The following is a 27,453-nucleotide window of genomic DNA, read 5'->3' as shown; positions in this document are numbered from 1 at the left end:
TTTAGTGAGTCAAAGGTCACCCTTTCTCCATGCATTAGTTAATTATGCTGAAAACATATTTTCATATTTGTTTTCAATTCAACACTTTGTGGTTGATAAGGTTACACTGCATTCCCATGACCATGAAAGCTTAGTTTCACACCACTAGGTCAGATTGCAAAATATAAGAGTATTTTCCAGTGTCAAAACAGCAGTCAATGTGAGCTTGGCTTTAGTAATACTCCTAACCCAATCTCAGGATTACCTTGTAATAATTTTGTGTGTTTACTGAATGGACATGAGGGGGAAAAAAACCTGTTCTTCAGCAGTGATAGCAGACAATCAGTACAGTTCACCTTTGTAACCTACGCTATCGGTTATCGAGAGTCAGATTACTTTGTCTCAAACAACACCAGACATTTGTAAAGGTGCTGTGTGCATGTGACAGTATGTTTGCTCTGATAGGGGATGACTGATATTTCTAGATGGCCTACGTGCAGTGTCATTTTCAAAGCTCAAAAAACAAGATATCCTTCAGTTTGTTTGTTTTTTTAAAGGGAATTGTGCAGTCCATTTTTACAATTTTTCAAAGCCCACCTGAGACAGATCAAGTGAAGCATGGCTTGTTCCCACTCTAAAAAGAAAAAAAAATAATGCTTCAGGAGCGATGACAAATTGCCTAAAAGTCAGTAAGCCATATTTTTGAGATGGAAAAGTGAATCCTCTTTCCAAGATGTCAGTCATAGCGTATGGATTTCAGGATTTATGGCATCAAGATAATCTGTCTCTGCCAATAAAGATGCTTGGACAGTTCTATCAACGGATGTAGCATTGGAGGACCGACTTTACATGGCCAGATGATTTATTCTGATGATACTACGCTTGGAAAAAGGCATTAAACACTGACAAGTGCCATAAACCAGTCAATCGACATTCATCAAGGCCACAAGCCGCCTCACAAAACAATCCTGTTGAAGACAATTATGCCAATCCGGCCAGCTCTGATCCCTCCCATGTTGAACGCCAATACGACAAGATGATTGTTTACTCGCGGCTCATACAGCTGAATTGAGGGAGGAGACTAAGGAGGGCGAGTTTGCGGAGGCGGAAAGACACACAGGGAGGGCATGACACTGTCACCTGTCGACTGAGAGAAGTCTCAAGACTTTGGTAGGCATCAAGAGCCGCCCGCAGAAGAGCTTCTGTGTTCGAGCAGTCCGGAAAACTGGACTTGAAGTTCGTGTTGGTTGGACGAAAGCAAAGATCATGGGCGGCGCCATAAGTCAGAAGAGTATCGGAGGGGCCGACGGCAAGACTCACACAAACAGTGTCACGTGAGTGCAGACATTAATGCCTGTCATAGCTATTCACTGAAAACCTGTATTCTCTACATTTTGCCTTACTTTGCATTAACCAGTTAATTAATTCTGTTTTTACTTCTCTTTATCTTAATGGCATGGTAAAGTCACCTTACTAAACTAGTAGCTTCCATAACATAATTCTGCCGTGACTGACCTATTCCAGCGCCCACATGCGACTATTCCCACACCCTCAATAGCAGCCCAAAGATAAGACTGCAAACAGACGGACAACTGTCAAGCTGCTTTTCAAAGGGCGTTTGTTATTCCTCAAAGTGTCTGATCATAACTAACAATATTAAAGTATAAAGAGAACCAGGAACAAGCCCAAAATGTTTGTTGTTTTATGCGTAAAATGAAAGCTCAAAGTAAAGAATGCATGTAAATGTTACGAACAATCCCAATCACAGTTATGTTGTGTTGGAATTACATTGAAATGTTCTTCTCAGAATTGCGGCGCACATCTGCCCGCGTCCTTAGTCATCTCCTCACATGATTTCATTGTCAGAAACAGAACTTAGCGTCAATATTTGGCCGCCAGTTGCCATTTGAACCCTCACCCTGAATTGTCCTCTCAGCATTGTGTGTATGATTAGAATTTTAGCAGGAATGCATGCATTTCATATCTAGTCGGACCAATTAACATTGGGTCTCCGGCTCAACGCTAGCCTCGGGCTCTGCCTTGACCCAGGCTTTAGGGGACGCGCACTGGGTTTTGGACGAAGGCGAGTCCCCCTGAAACGAGTCTGCAAATCTCTCGCGAGCTTTCTCCCAGTTCTTCTGGGATTGCGTTCTGGTCACTGAGGCTTCGTCCAGTGACATGGCGCCACCCGCCCCCAGTCCCGACTGGGCCTTCCTGATTTTAAGTTGAATCTGAAAAAGGAGAGAAATTGCAAACGCTAGTAAGAGAGTCCCCTCGTTGAGACCATTTTTTTTTCTCATGACCAAGTTATTTCTATTCCTCTGGATAAATGTGGAGGTTGAATAGTTGCTATAAAACATCTCACCGGGTCTTTCATTCCAGTCCCCTCTTTGCCCAAGCCTTCTCCTTTCTTCCAACCCATCTTTTCCAGCATCTTTCTTCCTTTATTGACTTCGCTGATCTCCCTTTGAGAGCACAAAGTGAAATCATAAAGCCTCATTTGCCATACTGACATATTAGAGCTAGCGACTGTAAACTTACACATGCACAGAAGCGGGAGCATCATCTTGTTGGAAAAGCCCCTCGCTGCCCACCTTCTGGCGTCGAGACTCTGCTCTGTCCTTGTACTTTGGATTTCTCAGGGCTTTGCCTTCTTCAAACTCATTATTCTGCCGACAGAAAAAAAAAGCAGTTCAAATGGCGAGCAAATGTACAAAACCTCAAATACAGAGAGCGACCTTTACCTGGAGGCCATATTTGGCCTTCATGGATTTCAGCTCTTTCTGTCTCAGCGCTTCTTTATCCTCTTTGGGTAGTGCAGGCCCTGTGGAGAGAAAAAAATAATCCATTAAAATCTACATAGACCATGGTAGATGACAAAAAGCCTCTATGGGGTCACTTGCCCGGCGTCTCCTCTCTCTTGTGCTTGCTGAGGTGAGCCATCACTTGACCTGGCTCACAGCCATCGCAGGTATCGGTTCCTGAGTGTATATGGAAGGACAGTACCGTGTCTCCCATTTTGACCTCGTCGCCGTGCGTCAGAGGCTGCGGCTCACACTTGGTTTTGGGCTGTGGACAAGTGGGAGGAGAAAAAGAAAGAAAAAAAAATCACTCATCTGCAATTTAAACTGTTGTAACTCATTCTTGAAAAATGGACAACAAAACAAGCCACATGACTACAATATTAAGACAAGCATTCAGGAACACTGTACCTGCAAGATTCTGTTTCCATTGATAACCGTTCCATTTTGACTTCCCTGGTCCACCAGCATGTAGCCCTGCTGCTCCTGGTCAAAATACACCTCTGCATGGCACTACAACCAAAAAAAAGAAATGTTAAGCATCCTTTGCGTGCTGAAGTGATTGTCAAATATTACAACCTTACCTTGCTCACTCCCATTTCTGGAATCCGAATGGCATGATCCATTTCTTTCTCTCTGCAAAAAGACATTTGCAACGTTTGAGACGCCTTGAGATTTGGTTGAAGTCTGTGTGAATGACGCTTCTCCATTGTTATGTAGGCAGAACCCACCTGCCTATGGTGGCTGTAGAGTCAGCTGTGATGATAAACAAGGTGCCAACCTGCAGCACCGGAGAGCGGACCACGGTGACTCTCACGCACGGCGGCCATAGCGCTGTGTGACAATGACAAAATCCGTGTTAACGGTGTTCAGCATTCAATCCTACAACATGTAACTTGTCTTATCTATTTTTTTGGGTAGTCATTACCAAATGAATTTGTATATGGGACAAGTGGCCCTACTTCACTGATCAGATCTAATTGATTCCTGTCATTGGACTGAGAAGATCCAGATGCAACACGATGCCAGCTCACCTGCCCGACACTGACTGTCCATCTCAGACTCTGGGCTGTGGTTGTGAGGAGAGCTCGGAGACGGAGACACGGAGCGGGGAGACTCCCACTGCTCCTTCTCAGACTCGGTGAGCTCCCCCTCCTCGGCCTCGCTGTTGCCCTCCAAGCCGTCGCTCCGATCCGGCGAGCTACGCGACCTCTTGCGCGACGACGACTTGGATCGCTTCTTTTTTTTCTTGGATCTCCTCTTCTCGTCGTGGCTCGAACCACTCTTATGCTTTTTCCTTTTGGAGGAAGACTTGTCCCTCTCCCCCCGCCGTTTGGAGTCTTTTCCTCTCGACTCGCGACTACGAGATCGTCGTCTGGTTTTTCGAGATTCTGAAGAGCGCCTCGAATGCTGTTCGTCTTCCTCTGATTTGCCCTCATCATACTCCTGACATTAAAAATTTGGCATATTAGATTTTCTAATGTTGTTGGATGGTAGGGAGAAAGCTGGCTTTGGAGATCCCAAATGATTTGGCACAACATTTTGGATTTACAGTCTCAGCCATTAAAGGCAGCTCAATACAGGGACACTCTTTATTCAAGATTTAAAAAAAATGTCTCCCCCTATTGCAATTAGATTGCAAACCTAAGTTGATACTAACCATCACAGAGGTTTACGGCCTATTTACTATATTGGTTTAAGAATTATTCGAAAAAAATAGACAAAAGGCCACGTGGCTGTACGTGTCAAATTGATGGCAATACATTAGGTAGATTACGCGTACGTGTGAGGGCATGTTTCAGAAATGAATGTAACGATGGCATGACAAAATCCTTAAACCCGTTCATAATCGAAGCAGCAAGATGTACTTAGCTAGGCTTAAAGTTTTATGTGTGGACTGTGTAATAATAAGAACTATGCCATTGAGCTAAAACCGCAAGGACATTTGGTGTACCAACTGTTGATTAGAACAGGGCAACATTTATCTTAAGGCGTATTCATGAATTCTGCTAAGAATCTCCGATTTTGCTTTTTACCACCTTTACCAGAACAAATTGAAGTCGCCTATTGAGGATCCAGTTTCATCTTTTATGGTGCGTGGACGCAATTCATAATTTGGCAAAAGTGAAAATAATTAGGAGTGAAGCTCATTTCTAATGGCGGTGATGTAGCTTCAGTGTTGGTCATGAACTCTAATGCTAGGCTATGTGATTAAAAATGTGTACCTCGGTTGCAAGCAGTGCTCCAGTTTGAGATAATCTTCATATTAGCCAACGACCTAGTCAGCTCGTAGACCTAGGTCGGAGGAATAGTAATTTAGGCGAGTCTCCCGTTGGCTACTGATTGGGAGGATAGCATGCGTTTAAAGACTGAGACCATAATGTAATTCTAATGGCGATAGCAGTCCAGTTGCCACGGTCACTCTAAAGCCAGCAATCAACTACCATTGAAAGAGCCGTCAGTCACTTACCTGATCGCGGTGATGTGAGGATTTCTTTCCGCCTTTTTTGTACCACCTGCTTTTCTTGTCACTCGCATAATTGTCTTTTTCGCCAGTCTGCGCAGCAGAAACCTCAACTTTGGAATGAAACTGGTAACGTCCACTTTCTGCATCATAGTAGTAGTAAATGCCTGTGTTGGCATCGTAGTACAGCTGGCTGGCCTGAGGTGAAAATCAAATCAGCACCCTTCCAATTCATACACAATATTTTACAGTACACACAATATGGATCTGCCCACTTTCAACAAACAATGTCAATGAGGAGATGGACAAAGCTTTGTCACTGTAGCAAATAATCTCCATCCATAAATGGTGGAGGAAAAGACAAACATTTTACAAACCGAGTCATAGTAGAAGCCAGTGGCGTGGTCATAGTACATGCCGGTTGTCTCATCAAAGACAAATCCAGTCTGTGTCATGGCCTCCTCAGCAGTGGCTCTCAGCATGTCCGCAATGGACGACGCATCACCCTCCTGGGGGGAGATTGAGATGTAGATGCTAAAATAAGAGCTTGCCTCCAAATTAGATGTTTCTATGCAATAAAAAGTGAATGCAATTTTATCTCTACACACCTCGGCTGTAGCTGCGGCTGTAGCTGGGGCCGTAGCTGGGGCTGTAGCTACCACGCTACTCTCGGGTTGAGCAGATGCATCTGCAGCTGGGGCCACTGTTGCGCTTTCCTGCTCCACTGTAGCAACTTCTGCTGACTCGTCTCCAGCAGGTGGGTCCACCGCCATATTGGCCCCCTGACTTTCCTGGGCATCGCCAGCCTTGGCGTTCTGATAGTAGTCACCATAGTAGTAGTTATAATAGTCTGTAGAGAAAAAAAGGGTGAGACACACTTACCAAACACAAAGGGTTGGTTTACTAAGATGTAAAAATATACCTGTTTCAGACCAAACATATTCTTCTGTCTGTGTTTCAGCATGAACTTTTTCTTTGTTTTTTTTCTTCCACTCGTGAATTTCTGCGCTCAGTTGATCCACCTATAATTTGGTAGGCAGAAATAAGACAATTCAAGTTTATACAAGTGAAGCCGTATACAATTAGAACTGCAATGGTCCTCAATGTGCGGTTTCGGCATAAAGAGCAGTAAATAAACCAGATTGAATAGCGCTAATAAAAAAATAGTCTCTTTTCATTTTGATTAAATTTTAGAATGTTTACCCAGCATACTATGCATATTTTGGGCATGTGGGAGGATATCAAAGTACCCAGAGAAAATCCATGCAGGCCCAGGGTAAACATTTTTGAATAAACCATTCAATAAATTAATTGTATTATTATTCCTTAATTGCCCATCAGAAAATTAACCCGGGCGATACCAATACTACAACTCTTATATGTCAAATGGGGGCCGCAACATATTATTCCACGAACCAACATTGGCCCCACCCCGCATGTTGGAGACCAATTTCCGATTCAAAATTAAAAACAGATCACAATTCGTGGTTTTTTAGGCTAATGTGCCACTCAAATTTAAACAAGCCAAATGCGGATCGATCAATGGGTGGTTCCATTTCGTTTGGAAAACAGATGTCGCCTCCGACAGTGTAGATACAGAAGACGGCTTTTCATTTTCCAAAATAGTGCGTAAGTTTTAGAGAGCCTTTGTATTAACGATCGTTCAATTGCATTTGTCAGAGTCGTACCTGTTTCCGCAAATCCTCGTTGTAGCTGTCCGTGCTCCTCTGCAGTCTCTCGGAATGGCTCAGTTGCTTTTGCAACTTGGCCAGCTCAGTTTTGCACTCTTTCAGCTCCTCTTTTAACGACTCCACTTGAAGTCGGAGCTCGGCGACTTCGCATCCGCTGTCTTTCTCTCCGTTTTCGTCCTCCATGCTCAACTAGAAGGCAAAGTTATGTTTTAACACTGCACGTTGACGGAAAAAGGCATACGAAAAGAGGCCGTTAAGGCAGCAGTGTATTTCCAAACATCGTACTGCACGTCTCACCGTTTGCGTCGTTTTCGGGTGGCCGCCTTAAACCGTGACTTTCCAAACACCACGGCTGCACATGACCCAACCTGAAAGTTGAACATAAATATCGTGTAACTAACCCGCATGCTCAACACACCCGAGTACATGTTTAATTACAATTAGACAGTTACAATTAAAACCGTGAAGATGCTGACAGACAACGCTGTACGCGGCCGCCATTTACTAACATGACACAAATGCCCCACAACGGAAACAATACTTCTTCGAGTTTGGCGGACTTCCGTTTCAGCCTAATGAACTAATGAACATTATTGTCTTTGTCGCCCTCTGGCGAGAAAAAAATATATTACTTTTAATTTTAAACATTTGTTATGTAATCCGAAATTCTAAAAAAAAAAACACTAACACATTTTGCACTTTGATCACATTTTATTTGTTGCTTATATGTTATATTGTATTGATTTAGAAAATACACAAAAATGTCCAATGGACCCACATTTTTGAAAATCCCATATAAGTAAGCTTTGTGCATATTTGCTGTGCGTTTCAGAACAGGCTTGAACTGTGCCATTATTGCAGCTGGATTATGAGACTTAAGAAATGATCATTACCATCTGTTTTTTCCCTGCAAAGCATAAATTGTTTCTACTGAAGAAAACTTTGCAATGCAAAAGATGGTCAAATTGTTTTTCCTTCTGGAAGCTGAGACTTCGGAAAATTACTGCATAGGTTCCTCCCAGTATCAGAATTTGAAATTTGAACCTTTAATTTTTCTTTTTTTTTTAGTTGTGAACAAAATCTTTATCCAGTGCTAGGTTTATCAGAACTCTGTTGACCACTAGTGACTACAAATTTCCTGTGTTGATGTTACGAGACAATAATTGCAACCTACAGACAGACACCCTGAAACCATCTGCATGCCCAGACAGTAAATAACTCCACCCTCTGAGCTCCAATATGGAACTGCTAAATGAGCCACGTGTGCCTCGGCTCACTAGTGAGACTTGTGAGCAAATGGTTGCATTTTTTTCCTCAGTTTTAAACTTTGTGTATAGTACATGCATCATACACTCAGATGATACACTGTACATGATCATGACATTGAGAAAACACTGTATTATATTAGGTTCCAATTAAAATCAATGGATTATGCCACCAGATTATATTGATTGTGTTAGAACATTAAGGAAATCCGCATGTGGGAGCAAAAACACGTCCAATCCCAAATAAGGAACTCTGCATAATTAGTAAAAAAATTTTTTTTGTCTGATTTAGACAAAAGTATGTCTAAATATATATTTCATGCTATTTTGCACATCAAAAGTAGAAGTTGAGGACTAAAATGAATCCATTTCGTCAATTGCATTGATTGATGTGATGCTACTAAACTGGTTATACCCGTCTGTCACATGACAGCGAAGCCAGTTAAACGTTAAACCTCTTGGGGGTTGAGAAAACACTTTTTAGGTGCAGCCCCACATTCCTAGCGAGGAGTCCCTGCTTTGCAGCTCAGCTCCTCCTCCTCCTGTCCCTCACTATTTGCTTTCAAACTCCCTCCTCCTTCTGATTCAGAGAGAAACAGCAAGCTGATGGGCCGTACCATTCTCCAACCACAGGGTAACACATGGAGCTCGCTGAAGAAAGCCTCTATCCATTCCTGCACCAGAAATCTTTCTCCCTCCCCCTGATCAGATTTAGCATCAGTGGAACTGTCTGCTTTTCGAGCTGGTGGGGGTTTGCAGGAGGAGAGGCGGGCGAGCAGATAGAGAACCAGCTGATCGGCCAAAGGGCTTGAGGTGAACATATGAAGAAAACACCTTTCACTATCTTGAGTCCACCAATGGGATCTTAATTTGATGGTGGGAGAGTACAATTGGGAGATTTAAAGGTTCTCCGACAAGCGAGGGAATCAACGCCCAGAATTCAGACGGGAGCCCTCCTCGGAAAAAAATAGAGATGTCTTGGTTGTCACCTGTGTCATGGGCCAAATGGACGTGGACGGCGGTGCGAGGGGCAGATGAGGAGGAGGAGGGCGAGGAAACAGTAGATCCTGGTGAGAAAAGGGAGGAAGACGATGAAGAGCGATCACAAGGCTGCAGGCAAGTGTTCTTTAGGACTATTGTGACAGTGAGACGTGTGTATAGGTATGTTCTCCCTCTCAAAACAAGAGGAAAATGATGGAGGTATTGCTCAGAAAGATGAAAGCGGAATATATCACCCTCCTTTTTGCCTGTCAGGATGACACGTGTTTGTGTGTTGTGTTTAGCTGAACATTTTTGGGATGGCTGTGCTTTTCACAAAATATTTCTCAACCTGTGTGTTGTGACTCAAATGTGTAGTTAAACAATGCTTCATTCACAGAGGTGTTTTGGGTGTAGCTTTGATCAGCTTGCCCATGATTTCAAGAAGATGGGTGTATCAATTATTTCAGTTTTATCACCTCAACTGCTGCCAAAGTGTGATTGCATCAAATTTATCAGGTTGATAAGGCTCGTCACACAGTATAAAAGCTGCCTACTGATTGGACTATTTTTGGAAATGATAGGAAATGTTTGAATACAGCATGCAGGAAGACAACAGGTCTGAGGTCAGCCTATTTCCTCTTTCTGTCTGTACCACTTCTACTTCCTGTTTCCATTTGTTCCACAAGACAAGTCAAATCATTGCAGTTATTGTACACACTGCATGCATATTGCAATCTTAACAATAGTCTATTTTCAAGGTATTTCTGATTTTGAATCATCAGATTTTCTAACTTTTCCATACATTTTTTGGGTCTTGGAAGTCCAATAATTAAGCAAAAGGGGTACATTAGTGTACATAGACATTGACTTGCAGAGTGCCCTTCTATTTTAGACATGCAAATTGAGGCTTTTCCACAATGTTGCTCTGTTATAGTGATTTTGACCGTTGAAACAGTGGCAAGATGTCAAGAGTGACCATCATGTTGGCTTTATGCCCAGCAGCATTGCAGATGTTGGATATTGTTCCTTCATCAGTTATGTCTTTCAAATAGAGAAGTAAAGCAGTGTGTCTATTTAAATGTTTAGAAATGTCTGTTTAGGCAGTGGCAGATGCAAGTCTAGTTGATCTATTGTGCCTAACTTGAAATAGCTACAGTTCTCTGAATGCACAATTCTGTTATCATTATTCTATAACGTTTGTCAGATTTCCTACTTGTTCTAAGGACATTTCTTGTTTGCCCCATTTACATCAGCTCTGACTCCGACGGTCATTTTGATACTCCCGAGGCATCGACTCCCGTCCGTGGCCCACCCATCATCACCTCAGGAGAGCTGGACAATGTTTACAATAAACCAGGTAAGGGAATTAAAAAAAGAAGAAGAAACACCTGAAAAAGTCAGTTATGGGTTTGCATTGCCCATAAAAGTATCAAAGAATGCTCCCCCCATGGGGTTGCCACGGAAACCCACTGAACGAAAAATGTAATAGCCCATAAAATTATTCTGAACACACATGGACTTGAATGAGCTCAACCATAGTGTGTATGTGAAGAGTGCACATACATGATGGATCAAGTTCTTTGTAATTGAATCCACATGCAGCTAGGCAGGGTTAGGAATGTACCTGCCTACTACATTCCAGCTCTCACTAATAATTGACCTTTTAGCTGCCTTTATTTTGACACCAAAATATTACAATCCACACACAACATTGGCCTCTTCCCTCAAGTGTTCTCATTGATGGGAATTTTGATGGCGTTCTTACAGAAGTGATGTTATTTTAATACAAATACTGCTTAGTGTGGGAAGGGATTTTGCTCTGGAATTCAACAGGTTCAACAAAAGCTTCAGTTCACCCTGTTTTGTGTCGATCTCTGGCGGGGGTCAGGATGAGTCTGGGTTGGGGGAGGTTTAAAGGGGGGTTGCCAGGCTAACAGTTTTCCCGTTCGGCAACTAAGTTCAAAGATTTGGAACCAGGCACTTTTTTTGTTTGTGTACACCAGACACTTTTGTTTTTTTGAGAGAGTTCCAGTCAAACAGCTCCTTCTACATTTCCCTGAGAGAGCACATCGGAACGTACAAAGAGGAGTCATATTAGGAGAGAATTTCAATATGAGTCAACAACCTCCTCCCCTCCTGCATCATGCGTTTGTGTAGAAATTCTTGGTCGACAGAAGCTAAAGCATTTAAAGAAGCCTTTCAACATGCTGGTAACTATATTTGTACTTAGCCAGCCAAAGTTTCCATTACTGAAGCTGAACATGTTCTTTCTGGGTTTATTTTACAGGGCACACTAAGTCACTATACTCTTTAAAGTTGCAAAGGTACAAACAACCCCCATTTCTTTATAATGACATATTTTCACTTGATTTATGCTGCTTTTAAATTATTTTCATTGCATATTTGAACTGCCAATACTAATTGAATTAAAAATATTAATTAAATATTATTTTGAACAAAAGCTATTACTTGAAAAATGCTCATTTTGGAAAGATAACATTCATAACATAATTTAAAAATAGGTTCATTAATTAGTAGTGGTATAAAAATGTATTCTGGTGAACTGTTGTACAAGAAGATGGAAACCCAGCAGGTTCTGTTGTCTCCTAGCAACATAATATTACATGACACGTGGTCACCATGACAAACACACGGAAATATGTTGTTGTGCGTTTCAAGTCAAAGACTTCATCAAAGCAATCACACTCTCTCATTCACTTGTTCAGGTCATGGCATAAGCTATGGTGTTCCAGTAATAATTTTGCAATGCACATGGTTTAAATGGCTGAGCTATCATGTCACAGCAAGATATTACCATAGCAACAGCTACAAATGGAAGTCAGCAGCATCATAGCTTGCTCTCTGAGAACCAATCAGATATTGTGTTGACCGCAGATCTGATTTGATTGGAGAAATATATATAATAATATATTTGTTATTTTTCAGATGCGGATCAGGATGAGCAGTTGATTGTTACAGCTTCATTTGGGGATTACAATAATTTGCTCCTCCAAAACATGGGTCAAGATGAGCCAGCAGTACCCAAGCAAGACCCCGAGCAACTAGAAGCACAACAAAATACTTTCTTGTCAAAGCCACTAGACTATGTACCTGTTCCAGATTCCTTCCCAGAGACATTCATTTCCGGGAGTGTCAAATGCACAGTTCCATGGCCAGAACCTGCCCGGGAAGAGACATTGGTCCCTGAAGAGATGAAATGCACAGTTCCATGTCTAGAATCCCATCTAGAAGAGCCATTGCCTCCTGAAGTGGTGAAATGTCCTGTTCCAGTACCAGATCCTCCCCAAGTAGAGGCATTGGTTCCTGAAATGGTGAAATGTCCCGTTCCAGTACCAGATCACCCCCGAGTAGAGGCATTGGTCCCTGAAGTGGTGAAATGTCCCGTTCCAGTACCAGATCCCCCCCGACTAGAGGCATCGGTTCCTGATATGGCGACATGCACAGTTCCATCACCAGCACTGTCACCCCAAGACATAATTTCTTTATTGGAGAATAAACCAGATTTGGAGCTTGCTCCAGCTTCTTCTCCAGTACCTGCAAAAACTTCAGTCCCAAGCAGTGAAGCTGTCCCAGACCCCCTGATGGAGCAGTCAGGGAAGGCTTTTGTCGATTCGGAACTCCAAAACAGTGGCGTCATCCAAACATCCGAATCCAGCTCCAAAAATAAAACACGCAAACCTAAACCTTCTTCCCTATCAATGAAGGAGATCCAAAATGAGGAGACACAATCAAATGAAGAACAAGAACTTCCTGTTCCCAAAGCCTCATATAAATTTGACCCTGACCAGATAGATGAGAGTTTTAATCCTTTCACTAGTGGTGGATCAAAAATCCAGAACTCTCCACCACCGTGCAGTTCAATAACTTTCCCTAGACCAGAACCACTCGGTAGCTCTTGCATAGAAGACAACACACCTGGACCAACAAAAGATTTAAGATCAGAGGCAAAACCTTTGATTCTAGACTTTGATTTGGGCGAGGAGACAGTCCACAAACCACCTCCAAAGAAACTTGGATGTAAAAAAACAACCAGCAAACTCAAGAAACAAGTAAAGCCAAAAGTGCCAGTAACAACTCGTGAACCAGAACCTGTTGTGTCAAAATTGGTTTCTGATCCAACATCTGTCCCAGAGAAAGCACCAGAAACCAAAGTAGCAGATTCAGACTCCAATATACCTCTAAACGTAGATGACATTCCCATTCCTAAAAAAGGAACTTACAACTTTGATCCCAGTCAGTGGGATGACCCAAATTTCAATCCATTTGGGAGCAACAGCACATTGAGCAATCCTCCAGAGCTCCCCAAATGCTCCAACAGTGTGAACCCGGACATGTTTGAAGATTCTGTGGACCCTTTCAAACCCTCTAGCACTTTGAGAAATGACGATTTCTCCAGTGATTCCACTCAGTGTGAGAACAAAACAAAAGATGAAAGCCAACAAAAAGCAGAGGAACCAGTGAGGGAAAAGAAACGGATTCCCAAGAAAAACAAAGAGAGAACAGCCAAGTAAGTTCATGACATGAAACGACTTGATTTCCATTACTGAATTTTCAATCGTCCTCTAGAAATGTCCAAAAGATTCCCTCGAAACTTTATTTGTCTCCCCAAAGCTAAATGTATTATTTTGGTATTGCCTATACTACAGTGAAGGGGTGCCTAGCCCACAATGCTATGTGTGCATGCCAATCACTTAGCACTGCATAGTCGTCATTGATGCGATTCCTGAACCTGTTTATATTTAGGCTGTTCAAAGTGTTTGGAACTGTGATCGCTGGAATGATTTCAACTCTTGCACGCAGCATGTACTTCCATTCATCTTGTTCACTATGCAAATATAAAACACCTCCCGTCATGCCCCTTCTGTTTCTCTACAATAATTATAATCACCATCTTTCATTCTTCTGTCTCTCTTCTGCTGTGTAACACTTTAATATCCACTTTTCATCTACTCCTGTCGGCTTCAGGACATCTGAGCCAGCCAAGTTTCTCTGTTTTCTTTTGTAAGTACTCTCACGATGAATGCTTGCTTGTGGCTTATCTCATTAGAATCAGTCAGCGACTATAGAAGGCATGTGAAGCAACACCGTACATTAACATTTGAATGATTTTTTTCCCATTTGCCTAATCCCAAAGCAACTCATGCTTAACTGTAAAGTTGAGTAACTCTGTTTAGACCATGATGGTGATTGTACATTTTTTTTTTGGTAGGAATCCCTGTAAAGTGGAGAAACATGACGAGAGCCAATCACAAAAGCAGGATATGTGCATTCAGGTAATCATTTGTCATTGATCGTGTGAGTCTGAAGTGGAATGTTTAGACAACACTATTCATTATTAAGCAATTTAACTAGTACAAACACCCCATGCCTTTCCAGCATGACCTTAGACATAAATACTTCTTCTCTGAACTGATCAATGGATGTATCTAGTAGATGTTATACTTACTGCAAAATGCAATTTCTAATATACATGTATGAGTGATCAATTAACAGGAATTTATGAATTTGTGGATGAAAACATACATAGTACTATGCTTGTCATTCACACTTACAAGGTCTTTAGAAAATGGGCAAATTGGTTAATATAATGGGAACTAATTTTAATTGTCATAAGTGTCTCCCTTATTCTTAGAAAGAGGAGGATGTTGTGGTTCGACCCCCAGAGATCTCACAGCCAGTTCACCATGCCACCGATGAGGAGAAGTTGGCATGCACAGGCATTAAGAGTCAGGTGACCCAAAATGAGGGCCAGCAAAAAGAAGATTTTGAAAGCAGTAAAGCATCTTGTGAACAGCCCAGTGATGATGACGTGGTTATCACAGATGGTATGTTTTCATCCTTTTTTATTCTTTATTTTTTTCATATACAACTGGTTCTATATTAACAATAAGTTTTATGCCACGGTATTAGGTGATAGGTGCCAGTTTCAATAGATGTTCCACTTAGGTTTTCTTATTTGTTTTTAATTCAAAGCATCCGAGATTGTGGAAAAAGAAGTTGAGATTATGGATCCTGAAGTTGAGAAGGACACATGTATTGTGAAGGATGAAACAGTAAGTGAAGTGCATTCATCATTGAAATGTTTTCTACCATTTCCTTTCCATTGCTGGTAGCAACGACTTGCTTTTACTGTTTCAGTGTTTGTCCAAGATGAACACGTTTCTCATTTAAGTTTTGAAAATATTTGAAAATGCAAATGTGAACACCGCTTTCATGCAAAATTTTCACTTAAGCATACAATCCAAATTTATCACCTAAGTACACTAGGAGTACACTTGTACTTTACAACAATCGCTGACAGCAGCGGTCTAAGGAGTTGCCATAGAAAAGTATAATAAAACACTATCAGGTTTCTTTTGATGGACTGAAGTTCCTGTGTTTTTTTTCCAACATTTAACAGCATGAGAGTCAAATGGGATGTAGTAGCGAAAATGACCTGGAGGTGCTGCCCGGAGACAAACTTTGCCTAACTGAGATTGACAAGGCTGCCGTGCTGACCCTCATCAGAGAGGAGGTAGGTTGCCTTCATTTAAATAACAATGAATGTGAAAATAACACAGGCTAACATACGAGAAATTTGAAATTGTGACGGACCTCTGTTTATCATTCTAGACATAATACTTCTTAGTGCAAAATATGTGTTGCAGAGATCAGGAAACACAAATTTAATTTCTCCATTGCCTTTGTTACTGCTATTAGATCATCACTAAAGAGATGGAGGTGAATGAGTGGAAGACAAAGTACGAGGAGAGCAGGAATGAGGTTTTAGAAATGAGGTACAAGGCATAAATCTGCCCAAATATTGAAAGATTACTCACACGGACTGCTGACACTGTGTTCTGGTTTTCCAAGGAAAATTGTTGCAGAATATGAAAAGACAGTGGCCCAAATGATTGGTAAGTCACTGCCATCTAGTGCTTGCATGTTTATCTTGATTTTTAGAAGCATGGCAGCCCCATTCATATTTATTTGCTCATCTCTGTGATGTCACAGTTGTCGTCAGATAATCTATATATTCAACAACATCATCATCTTTGTTACAGAGGATCAGACGGAGCAAAAGACATTGTCATGTAGTAAATCGGTCATGCAGCTCACTCTGGAGCGGGACCAGGCCCTGGCTGACCTCAATTCTGTCGAGCGCTCCTTTGCGGACCTCTTCAGGAGGTATGAAAACATGAAAGGGGTGCTGGAGGGCTTCAAGAAGGTTAGTCGTGTTTGCAAAGTCATGAGATTTTGGAGATATGCACCCTCGTGTCAGAGCTGACAAGCCATCTGTCGTGTCTGCAGAACGAGGAAGTCCTCAAGAAGTGCGCACAGGACTATTTGACGCGCATCAAGCAGGAAGAACAACGTTACCAAACCCTCAAAGTACACGCAGAAGAGAAACTGGATAGGTAAGATTTATGATTGAAACCTTCCTTGGGCTATTTGTCATCCCATATTTCCAGGTTTGTTGAAAATAGAACTTAATAAAAATGATATCAGAATTATGAAATGTAATAATGAATACACCAAAAGCAATATATAAATGCTGTATTGATGTATTGCTAAAATAAGCACTACTAGTGGCAGTCAGGGATGAAATTGAGCAATGAGTTACAGATGTAGCCGAGGTTCCATGAATGCTGGATTAACGGTAATATTTCATTTCCCTCTGAATTTTCATGTGGGTGAGAAAAGATGAAGTGACTTGGCTTCTATCTGCTTGCGTTGACAGTAAAAAGAATAGAACAAACACCCAATAGCATTAGTTTTCATCCAATTGCTCCCCTCTTTTCACTGTCCTGTACACCAATACGACACTATGTTTCAAATCCATGTTTCACAGCCACTCTGTATGTGTGCATAAATAGCAAATTATCTGTGCAAATTTCATTATTGTATGCCCTCTATGTGCAGGGCTAATGAGGAGATAGCTCAGGTGCGTTCCAAGGCCAGTTCAGAGGGTATCGCACTCAACGCCAGCCTAAGGAAGGAACAGATGAAGGTGGACTCACTTGAGAGAGGTGTCTTTCAGAAGGTACCAAACAGCAAATGTTTAATAATCACAATTTGAATTTTGTGAAAATGGGCAATCATTTTAGGATTAAATTTGACGGGAGTATTGAATGAACCACAGAAAGAAATATTCTAATAATTTTTTCGGTATTATATAAAATCCAGTAAATTCTCTCCCTCCTGAAAACATTTGCCTGTTATTCATAATCAGCACAGTATTTTATAATGAATTACAATAATAGTATGTAACACAAGGGGACAGCATTGAAACAAACTGAGAACAGTCGAATGAAACAATTTTGTCGTTAACTTTAACAACATTGTTTTTGTCCAAACAGAATCAGGAGATTGAGGAGCTCACCAAGATCTGCGACGAACTCATTGCCAAATTGGGAACGGAATAGACAATGACCGTGTTCCATTTTAAAAGAGCACAAAAAGCACGCCAAACCATTTCGATTATCTGGAGTGGAGAATAATGTGTTTGCATACCTCATACTACAGTACACAACTCGGACAGAGTTCAAGCACAAAAGTCAGGCATAGTTTGAGCGTAAGAAAAGTGTATGGATATTTTAGTCACAATTTTTTCATGACATTTGTGTGTGGGGGTGTTGCCATTAACTCATTTATATCATATTTAGTAAAAGATACAATATCCTTCTGGAGCATCAGAAATAAGTGAAATATGTATCATTGAGTGCCTGAGCTGAACTTGGTTAAATATTTTGCTAAGTGCTCGAAATAGAGATGAGATTAAGAGTATGAAAAATATTTCTGCAGGACTCCCGTTTTTCGTGGTGGAAAAAAAACGCAAAAAACGGGGTATTGCTGTACTTTTATGAATTTCCATGGCTATGAACACAAGTAGATTATGTAAATCTATTTAATTTAAAAAAAATAATTGACTGTAGTGACCCTAACATCTGACTCCATTCCCAACAATATTCAAATGTATTGAGAAGTGTCTGCATACCTTAATTTATAGCTATTTTCATCATGACTATCATGCAATTGAAATTTGTGCAATCATTTCCAAGTAAGCACTTGGTAGAATTGAATCATGCATTCAGTTAGCCTTTTTCCACTATTATTTTTCAGTATATACTATGTTTTGCATGCTTAGTCTATCCAAATAAGATGTGTCCTTATGGTTTATTTTGTAAAAAACAAAAAGAAAAGTGTCTTTGTAAGTACCTCATGCAGTCGTCAGCCAAAGTAAACATCTTTTACATCCATCTTGTTATGCGAATGCAATATCAACGTGCAGTTTAAACTTGTTCCAGCATTGATGGCATTCTTGGGTCAAATTGAACCTAGGGGAAGATGTAATGTGATGAATAGTCTGTCCTTTCAGCACAAGCTCTTGCCAATATAATGACAAACGACATTCTGTTGCAATGTTGTCTTGTATCTTTTTGGAAAATAAAGCTCCATTGTGTACATTTTATACTTAATATTTGTATATGGAATTATAGTAGACTAATTGTATTATATGTTATATTTTGTGCATTCCTGAATAAAACATTTGTCTGCTGCTGTTTTAATCATTAGTTGTTTTGTTAGCCTACAATTCTGCTCCTGCTCTAAGAAACCTTGTTTGTCGAACTCTTTTATTTTTGAAGTGTCACGCAAAGGTAAGGTTGAATGCTTGAGGTCATGCATGTAATCTGATGGAGTTTTTGCAGATATGTTGAGATTTGACGGGGGAAAAAGTAGTTGAGGCCTCTGGGCTTTAAATGACGGGCAATTATCTTTTCAAATCTACACAGGTGGCCATTTATGATTTATCCCAAAACAGGGTTTCACTTATCCACGTTTGCACAAACTGAGTGATGTTTAATAGCTACAGTTAAATGGATTACATGGATCACCCTAATTAGGGCTAATTTGAGGGTTTTTTTTTTGTGATACGTCATTTCAGCTGCCTTGAAAAGAATGTCTTGAAAAATATTCCTGGGGTGTGTCAAAAGTGAGTCTTTACAGAAAAATAGTGTAATCATTAACGTTAAATAGCAAAATGGAATAGTAAAAAAAAAAAGTCAAAAAAAGAAATTGACAAGAACCCCCCCTTTTAAAAACTGTTAAATACTCCAATTTTCTATGGTATTTGACTACTTGAGTCAGAGGTGAGGAGGAGCCTAAGCCCAGCTGACTTCAACAAGAGATGGTACATCCTCGAGTGGTTTCCAGTAAATCGCAGGGCACGTACAGACAAACAAACAAAAGAGAATTTAGTCTCTGTGGAAGCTGTTTACGCAATGTGGGAGAAGGCCCATCTAAGTGAACCGACACAGGGAGACAGGACGGAGCTGAGAATCAAACATCAGACCTCAGAACCGACTCTACTCTAGCTACATAAGGCCGAAAAAATGTGACTGAATAACGCATGATAAAAACTTCAAATTAAACAAAAGAACAGCATCCTATAATTGAATGTCTTGTCCGATTCCTGACAGGACATTGTGGGATGTGGTCTGCCCTGTTTCTAGTCCGACTTAGACTGTGCAATACCGCAGACTGCACATGTTAAAAAAAATAAATGAAACAGAACATTAAATTTAGAAAATTATAAACACTAAAACACAAGCCATACATTTACACGGAGAACGGAATGAAAAGTACAGTATAGGTTTCCTATGATGGATTTTGGAGCCACGTTATGGTGTTTGTATAACCCGGGTGTTTGGGTCTGGGGTGTAGGGGGGCGCTAGGGCGGGGCCTGGATGCTGAGGCCACTGCTGATTGGCAGATAGAAGCGTGAGGAGTGGGACGGGAGCTAGCTGCCAGCTGTGAGGGGAGCCGTGAGAAGAGCCAGCAAAAGTACAAAAAGGAACAAAGAAGCAATACCTAACAACTCCAACTCTTACACGGGTGGAACACATCAAGTCCACTTTTTGCAAAGAAGTCTTCGTCATCTAATAAGGTATGATCTATCTTACTTTATTTCCAAATACCAGACTTGATGTCAAGTTGTAGGTCTCATCTGTCACCAGAAAAATTTCAATTACACACATTTTTTTTCCAGTTTGATCGTTCTTACGATTTTTTTCTTAACTCTCAAAAACAATGCAGTTATTTGACAGAACTCATTAGTATATAATGCAAGTTTTAGGTAGGAAATAACTAATTTATAGTAATGCACCTGGGGAACATGAAATCCTTTTTCTTCTACATAGATTACGTATCGATTGGCATTTTATGGACCATTACTTAAACTTTCTCTTACCAAAGAGGAATAAATTCAATGCAAAATACATTTATGTTTGTTTGTTGCTGTCCTATATATTGTGATTATCTCAGAAATGAGGCCTTCCTGCATTTCTTAGAACTGCAATTTGAGTACCCCAGGTACACACTCCACTGACATTTAATCCAACATTTGCATCAAAAACTGACATATACTTTTGCCAATAAGTACAAATGTTGATGTTCATTATTATTGATGTCAGATATGATGGTGTATCAGAAAGGCCTTTTAACAACAGTGTCACTTCCATGTAGATAGTGCATGAAAATTGTAACAAACATCTATCTGTATAATACGCTGCAAGTCTAAAGCTCTAAACTATTCGGACACAGCGACCAAAAGACTTTTGGAGCAATACTTTATCATCTTTGTTCTTATGGTTGAATTTTTCATTCAGCTCTTCCTATTAAATCATCTTTGGGTCTACATTCAATGATGAATGAAGAACACTTTTTCTCATCATTGGCCCTTTTAGTGTTTAACACTCAAGAACTCTGAATAAAAAAAATGATACATTGGTTACAAAGTCCATACATGGAAGTGAGCATTATCAGTATTGGCGCAAGAAGATGAACCCTCAGGAAGTAAAGATGTTCCACAGATTCATGATTTACTTGACGGCTTTTCCTGCTTACTCTCTAATGTGTGCTCCCGCTGCAGTTTGTTTGCCAGTTTCTATGATGTCAGCTCTAAAACTATCACCTCCCCCTCGGTCATCGTCTGCCTCTGCGCCTCCCACTTTCACTCTTCTCCATTCCCTTTCTCGTGTCCTGAAGCATTCCTACCCGAGGGCATCTAGTCCCCCTGGCCGATAATACCATGCTTGGTCGTGAAATATTGAGGTGGAGCAGAATTTCCTTGAACTTCGCCAGTTGAACCTCCGGGCGTAGTTGAGATAAATGATAGGGGAGGCCCTTTTCATGCCGAAGCTAACATTTGCTCTCCATTAAGTTGTCATGGGGAGTGAGAGAGAGAAAGCACTCAAATGATAATTTTTTTCTATCATCTAATAATAAATCCTGTATTTTGTTGTTTGGCTGTCACAATTGTTTTTAGTCTAATCCTATCAAATCTGTTAGTTATTACCATAGTGTTACTGAGGGCAAAAGACGAGGTAACTTACGGCCAAACACAAGTGTTACAAAACTGTTCTTCCCTTCAAAGTAAAGTACCACACACCACAAATTATGCCTCGCCTCGTCCCTGTCCATGAATCTGTTCCAAGCCTCACTTTAATTCTTTGGCGTTATGGAAAAGCATTAATGTTCAAACATCCCAAATTGACATCCAACCACTGAAGTCGTAAAAAGTGGCCGCAAAAAATAGAGCAACTGCTTGCAACCAGAATCAGACTTCACTTTTTGTCACTAGATTAGTTAGTGTTTTAGCATAAGGGGTTTGTTTCTATCATTTTGGTGGGTTCTTTTTTTCCCCTCAACTAGCATCAAAAGGATATGAAGAAACAGAACAAGAGAAAAAAGATGAGAAGAAAATAATATAGAGGAGATCCTAATATCACAATATGTAAACTAATTCAAAGTATCTAAAAAATATTGTGCAAAGGTGCAAACCTTACAGTTACACATACTTTTTTTTTTATTAGATTGTTTTATATTTATAGCTCAACAAGGCTCTTTATGCAAATGTTCATAGCAGGACACCCTACGCCAAGCAATTCTATAGTAAGGGTGGATTGACTCGAGAAAGAAGCAATGACAGTCGCTGTGGAAAGATGTGAAATGTAGACCTCCTCTCTGACAATTTAAAATAAATGGTTGTTTCAAATTTTCTAACCGATGCTTATCTTCTTTTCTCCTATTAGCTGCATCATGTTACGCCTAACAATGACCCAATGCCTTATTTGGACCACGCTCTGCACGTGGTTGCTGTGCAATGTCCAAGGCGAACCCGGCACTGCGGCCATACAACTACGTCTAGTTGGAGTGAAGAAGAAGAAACACGAGGGCAGAGTAGAAGTTCTCTACAAAGGCGAGTGGGGAACAGTCTGCGATGATGACTTCTCCATCTACGCCGCCCAGGTGGTGTGCAGGGAACTCGGCTTTGTGGACGCTGAGTCATGGTCGCCCTCGGCCAAGTACGGCAGGGGACAAGGTAAGAAAAAACTCTGTGACTCACCTCACAAGATTCTCATTTTGCTATTACTCTGTCCAAAGGACGGAGGAGAATACTTAAGAGCCAAGAGCCAGAATGTTGTAAACTCCAGAGCAGAATATGTTGGCTTTTATGTTCATATGTCCAATCAATGAAGAAAAGATCTGATTTATTGTGCTGAGAGAGGCCAAGGAAAGCACGGCAATCAACAATGATCATTGTGAGTGTCTGCACGTGCTTTAGATAGTGGGGGAATTCCTGTATTTGCGAAAATAAAACTGAGCACATCAGGTTAACCACATCTGGAGTAGCTGCTGCTGAATGCCATTTTTGCAGCCATGATCAAATGTTTAAAATGACATTGTGGCAGGAAACCGCCTGATAAATGATATGATACATAATTCCCAATTGACATAAGATAAACAATAAAAAATATGTAGTTTCTAGGCCATAGACTATAGAGTGCTATGTGCTGACACATTGGGTATTTGATTTAAGTCTATTAACCTAAGCCACGTGTGCCGATTTGACGGCATAAAACAGATTGTTAAAATGATAAATCAATACAGTCGTAGTAATCCTAGAATTTAAATCCTTGAACATAAACACGGTAAAGTGTTATAAATTATGGAGTGGATAAGTGAATACTGTTTGGGTGCCTGAAAACCGCCACACAAGTGGTTTGCATGGAAACAATTCATCAGTTGTTGTTTTTTTGTTCTTGGTGGAGACACAAGGCCATAAAAGCAATTAGGGAGATTTTCCATGTCCTCTCAGTAAGATGCATAATGCACCAAGAAACTAAGGAGAAGGAACAGGATGATTAAAGTATACTAAGTAAAGAAGTAGGGACTTGTCAACCCTGACTAAATGTTATTCTTTTTCCATTTAGAACTGTTTACAAGCCGATTAGTTGCCAAAATTAACACAAGAGTTGCAACCCTAGCATGTTAAACGAATGGACAAGTATTTGAATAAGACATTTAAGGCCTCGACTTCCTAAATACAATTCCACCAAGTCCAGCAAATACAACTTAACGTAGTAGTACAAGTTACTCAAACTTTCTTGGTTTCAAACGTGTAGATCATTGAGGTGAGTCCAATTGATCCATTTGACCATTAATTAAGTATAACTGGGTTTGCTTTGCAAGTACTATGGTCAGGTGATCCAACATCCTGATTCAATTGCTATTTATGTAAATTTACATAAGAAAAGGGCATTTTCTTCCTCCAGATGATTGAGTTCCATGGATGGTTAGTTGTTTTCATATAATTTATCTATATATCATATTTTTTGTTGTTGTTGTCCATTGCAGGCCGCATCTGGCTAGACAATGTGGACTGTAACGGGAGAGAGAAGAGCCTCGCCGAATGTCGGTCGAACGGCTTTGGTGTGACCGATTGCAAACATTCAGAAGACGTTGGGGTGGTGTGCTCCCAGCAACGCATTCCAGGTTTCAAGTTTATGCGGAGTCAGACCACTGGTGAGGAGGTAAGACCCTAAAGAGAAATGCCAGATATGTAGGAAAACATCACCTTGCCAGAAGCAAATAAATGATGGTCTCTATGAGGTATTATCACATACTGAATAAACCAGTATGAGAACATTTGTCTGCCAAACAAAACTGAAGCTGCAACCAAGTATAAGGATAAGCCTATCCAGCAACACCTCTTGCGACCCTTGTGAGGATAAGCAGTTTGGAAAATGAATGGATTTCTAAATACATATAAATCCGAATATAGTATAATTCACAACTATTCCGATGGAACTGTGGCTGTGTAAAAGCGTTGAGTCAACAGGCACGTGCAGACATTTTGCACAAGTGAAGTAATGACTTTGTCAGGTTTGTTGTCTGCTCAAAAGTCATTTCCACTCAACCCCCTTGGAGATTTTGGAAAGGTTAAGCCACCCTGTGAGCAAGCGAAGATGATCATGTCTGGCTGCAGTCAACACCTCTAGAACAGATGGAAAGTTAATGTGAGTTTCATACAAGACAGAGTGAATGTCTGAAAAAACTCTGACACAGGGGGTTCCCATTTGAACCTGACTAATGGGAATGAAGCAAGACTTGTTTTAGAGGGAAATATCCAATCCTCTAACAGGCATTCATAGCAGAGAAGACGTCATGAAGGAGAAGGAAACGCTTGTCTAAGAATACAATCTTTCAGTTAAAAGAAGCAAATGTCTGTGCACTCTGTTGGGAGCGACATGTTTAAAGACTTAGTCATGTCACCAGTGCCTCTAACTACCTAATTCTTTACAGGAGGTGTATTTATGCACCCTCTGGTTCCTTATTTGTTGTGTTTACAGTTCCAGGGGAGTTGCTGCCGTTTAGTCCCCCACCCTGTAAATATTTCCTCAGTCTGGGTGAGGCCTTTCAAGTGGAAGGAGAAAGGAATGGGCCAAGTGTAGCTAGGTGCAGCTGTACCACTTTGACCCTTGTGGAGCAAAGGCCTGCAACAGGCCATGTTCCTTCCCTTCGTGTGTTTATTTACGGAATGAATTGACGCTTTGTGCTCAGTTCGGAAAGTGGACGCAACGTGTGCATTTAAGTTAAAGCAGTTCAAAGGAAAGCACTCACTGGTCATTCCATGGGCTGAATATACTGCATAAGATATCAAACATGACCCAGTACAAAGGAACTGAACACCTTTTGATGACAACAAAAAATTGAATTTTCACTGGTATAGTGAATAGTTTTGATTATAGTCATTGTAAAGCCTGGATTTGTGAGGTTCATTGCCAGGTGTAATTTATTGAATGATACCGAAAAGTTACTACCTTTTGCAGCCAATGGCGATTGGTTGAAATTGACTGGTGACAGAAGCCTTACCCACAAATAAGACTTTTCATTGGTTCTCTATTAATGGAAAAATTGTGACGAAGACAATATTTCACAATTACAACCTGGACTTTTCAGTCTGATAATTCACAGAAACATAACATTACTGAGAAAAAGAACCACATTAATTTTCACCTGCTTCTAGGAAGCGTACCATGCTAACTATGTAAACAGTTTGGTTTCCAGATGTTGTACGCTCGAACAGACTATGTCTTTGAGTAAGTAAACTAATGTGTGCTTGTCCAAGTGGTACTTATGGCGAAGCCCAAAAATCAATCGCACTATTGTCTCTCTTACACTTCCAGCGATGTCATTTGATGAAACTTAGATAAGAGATGTTCTCTGTCCAGATTGACTCAAATTGAGATGAGCTCATCTTCAAATAATATGACATCTGGTTGAAGGAAATAAACATGCAAAGTGGTTTGTAATTTTCCACCATACCCCTCAGTGATTTTACCCCAACCGAACACAACCAGAGCAAATATAAAGACATTTGAAGCCCCGTGGAAACAAAAGAAAGCAAAGTTAAAGCATTTTGTTGTTAAGATGTTGAAGTATGCATGACTGCATGGTGTCAGCTTTCAAGAATTCTCAATCCTTGCATTCGCTGCCATTCAAAGAACAAAAAGATGAAATCTGAGTCTAAGCTTGTCTTGCGTCCAAGAAATCCGATGTATGCGCCTGGCTTGTAAGGAGGAGCGTAACCGAAGGGAGAAAAGGTTGTTTCTTAGATTGAAATACAAAAAGAACAGCCACATGTTCAACAGATGTTTCCCATCATGGCCGAAAATATGACACAAGCCAGAGTCCAGCTTCTTGTCATGCATAGTGCATACCTGCACTTTATGATTTAATGAAATATTAATAACCAAAGGTGTTTATGAACCCTTTAGAGAAAACTAATTATGCATGGAGAATAAAACGGTCAAGTCATAGAGTATCGCAGTAGTTAAAATCATGGGTTGAAAATTTTTAAAAATTGGATACAAAAAGGAGAAATATTTCTGCTTAACTGCTATACAAAACATTTTCCATATGTATACTCAAGTTATTACATGACCACAAGAATACCACAGACCTTGGCCTAAACTTTTCAAATATAATGTATTGGCCATTTAGGTGTAGTAAGTTCCCTAATCAGCTCAGTTACATTTAAATGACTCTTAAGTGATATGGGGGAATACGTGAACGCATAGCAGTCACATGCACGCATGAAAAAAATATGCACACTTGTCCAAGCAAGCTGGAGCCCAGCGAGGCAGTGCAGCTGTGTCTTCTCAAAGAGCTTTTCAGCGGCACAGTAGTATGATAATGATTCACATTCACCATGTTTAAGCAAGGTGGGCTAGTGGGTAAGTCGAGGGCGAGACAGGCAGGCAGAGTAGGTATTTGTGTGTGTTAGGTGGGTGGGAGTAGGGGCTAGATGTTGTCACGTGCAGATAAACGTGAGGCTTGGTCTCGTGCCTGAATAAAGTGGAAGAAATGCACAGTTGTGGAAGTATTGGGGAAACGCTGGCTAGACCACTGTCTCATGTTCGCGCATCGACTCGCTGGGCAGCCGGTGGGGGGGCGCTTGTGTGAAACGTGTTGAAGCAGTTAAAAAAACAAGTCTGCTCTACAGTTTGAGAACATTTTAGTTATGGTTTCATAGAACAGCGCTGCCTGGCATGAAAAAAAGCATTTGTCCAAACTGGCAGTGTGCTGAATGGTCCAGTCAGTAAGTTACAGATGTGAATATTAATACTAATGATAGTGTCACATAACATTGTTAATTTTTGTACTGACTATGTCAAGAGATTGCTTTTCTATTAAGAATGACTTTAGAGGAAGAGTCAGCATGAACTGGTTCCATAAGAACATACACAACATTAGTACATTATTATTATTCCATTATTGCCTGTGCAGGTAAATATTTAAAACAAATCCCAAACATGTGGATGGATATCTGTGTAAAATTTTGAATATTGGAAATTGACTACCAGAGGGTCTGTTTTGGTCTATTTGTGGATGAGCAACAATTTTGCATTAAATCTAGAAGCAAC

The 27,453-nt window shown here is 40.6% G+C and overlaps 4 protein-coding genes across 7 annotated transcripts in view; 2 read left to right on the top strand and 2 right to left on the bottom strand.

Annotated features, from left to right (window-relative positions):
* aggf1 (angiogenic factor with G patch and FHA domains 1) overlaps window positions 1-7,508 on the bottom strand; it is a 13,152-nt gene extending 5,644 nt beyond the window's left edge. Inside the window, exons 1-16 of the mRNA XM_077726163.1 lie at window positions 7,388-7,508; window positions 7,233-7,303; window positions 6,933-7,124; window positions 6,167-6,266; window positions 5,853-6,094; window positions 5,622-5,753; window positions 5,251-5,442; window positions 3,815-4,226; window positions 3,512-3,614; window positions 3,365-3,416; window positions 3,192-3,293; window positions 2,883-3,048; window positions 2,724-2,803; window positions 2,521-2,648; window positions 2,345-2,444; window positions 1,120-2,210 (exon numbers count right to left, since the gene is read on the bottom strand). Of these exons, the coding sequence (XP_077582289.1) occupies window positions 1,977-2,210; window positions 2,345-2,444; window positions 2,521-2,648; window positions 2,724-2,803; window positions 2,883-3,048; window positions 3,192-3,293; window positions 3,365-3,416; window positions 3,512-3,614; window positions 3,815-4,226; window positions 5,251-5,442; window positions 5,622-5,753; window positions 5,853-6,094; window positions 6,167-6,266; window positions 6,933-7,118 (2,229 nt within the window). The 5' untranslated portion in view covers window positions 7,119-7,124; window positions 7,233-7,303; window positions 7,388-7,508 and the 3' untranslated portion in view covers window positions 1,120-1,976. The remainder of the gene's footprint in view (window positions 1-1,119; window positions 2,211-2,344; window positions 2,445-2,520; window positions 2,649-2,723; window positions 2,804-2,882; window positions 3,049-3,191; window positions 3,294-3,364; window positions 3,417-3,511; window positions 3,615-3,814; window positions 4,227-5,250; window positions 5,443-5,621; window positions 5,754-5,852; window positions 6,095-6,166; window positions 6,267-6,932; window positions 7,125-7,232; window positions 7,304-7,387) is intronic.
* The window catches only part of tacc1 (transforming, acidic coiled-coil containing protein 1), a 21,064-nt gene extending 2,314 nt beyond the window's left edge, over window positions 1-18,750 (top strand). Inside the window, exons 1-14 of one of the 4 annotated variants that reach the window (XM_077726159.1) lie at window positions 943-1,313; window positions 10,435-10,538; window positions 12,128-13,709; window positions 14,168-14,203; window positions 14,412-14,475; window positions 14,835-15,027; window positions 15,176-15,255; window positions 15,603-15,716; window positions 15,902-15,978; window positions 16,055-16,098; window positions 16,246-16,409; window positions 16,493-16,599; window positions 17,105-17,225; window positions 17,542-18,750. In XM_077726159.1, the coding sequence (XP_077582285.1) occupies window positions 1,246-1,313; window positions 10,435-10,538; window positions 12,128-13,709; window positions 14,168-14,203; window positions 14,412-14,475; window positions 14,835-15,027; window positions 15,176-15,255; window positions 15,603-15,716; window positions 15,902-15,978; window positions 16,055-16,098; window positions 16,246-16,409; window positions 16,493-16,599; window positions 17,105-17,225; window positions 17,542-17,607 (2,820 nt within the window). In that variant the 5' untranslated portion in view covers window positions 943-1,245 and the 3' untranslated portion in view covers window positions 17,608-18,750. Of the gene's footprint in view, window positions 1-942; window positions 1,314-8,798; window positions 9,317-10,434; window positions 10,539-12,127; window positions 13,710-14,167; window positions 14,204-14,411; window positions 14,476-14,834; window positions 15,028-15,175; window positions 15,256-15,602; window positions 15,717-15,901; window positions 15,979-16,054; window positions 16,099-16,245; window positions 16,410-16,492; window positions 16,600-17,104; window positions 17,226-17,541 lie in introns of those variants that run through there. The other 3 variants (XM_077726157.1, XM_077726161.1, XM_077726158.1) reach the window with 3 other exon arrangements.
* r3hcc1 (R3H domain and coiled-coil containing 1) overlaps window positions 18,371-27,453 on the bottom strand; it is a 23,450-nt gene continuing 14,367 nt past the window's right edge. Inside the window, exon 9 of the mRNA XM_077725568.1 lies at window positions 18,371-18,519. The gene's annotated coding sequence lies outside the window, so the exon portion shown is untranslated. The remainder of the gene's footprint in view (window positions 18,520-27,453) is intronic.
* The window catches only part of loxl2a (lysyl oxidase-like 2a), a 16,988-nt gene continuing 9,529 nt past the window's right edge, over window positions 19,995-27,453 (top strand). Inside the window, exons 1-3 of the mRNA XM_077726162.1 lie at window positions 19,995-20,129; window positions 22,276-22,565; window positions 23,882-24,057. Coding sequence (XP_077582288.1) covers window positions 22,283-22,565; window positions 23,882-24,057 — 459 coding nt within the window. The 5' untranslated portion in view covers window positions 19,995-20,129; window positions 22,276-22,282. The remainder of the gene's footprint in view (window positions 20,130-22,275; window positions 22,566-23,881; window positions 24,058-27,453) is intronic.

The sequence above is a fragment of the Stigmatopora nigra genome, chromosome 10, assembly GCF_051989575.1.
Source record: "Stigmatopora nigra isolate UIUO_SnigA chromosome 10, RoL_Snig_1.1, whole genome shotgun sequence".
Lineage (NCBI taxonomy): Eukaryota > Metazoa > Chordata > Actinopteri > Syngnathiformes > Syngnathidae > Stigmatopora > Stigmatopora nigra.
The sequence above is the reverse complement of the archived record's forward strand: the minus strand, read 5'-3'. Positions and strand labels throughout refer to the sequence as shown.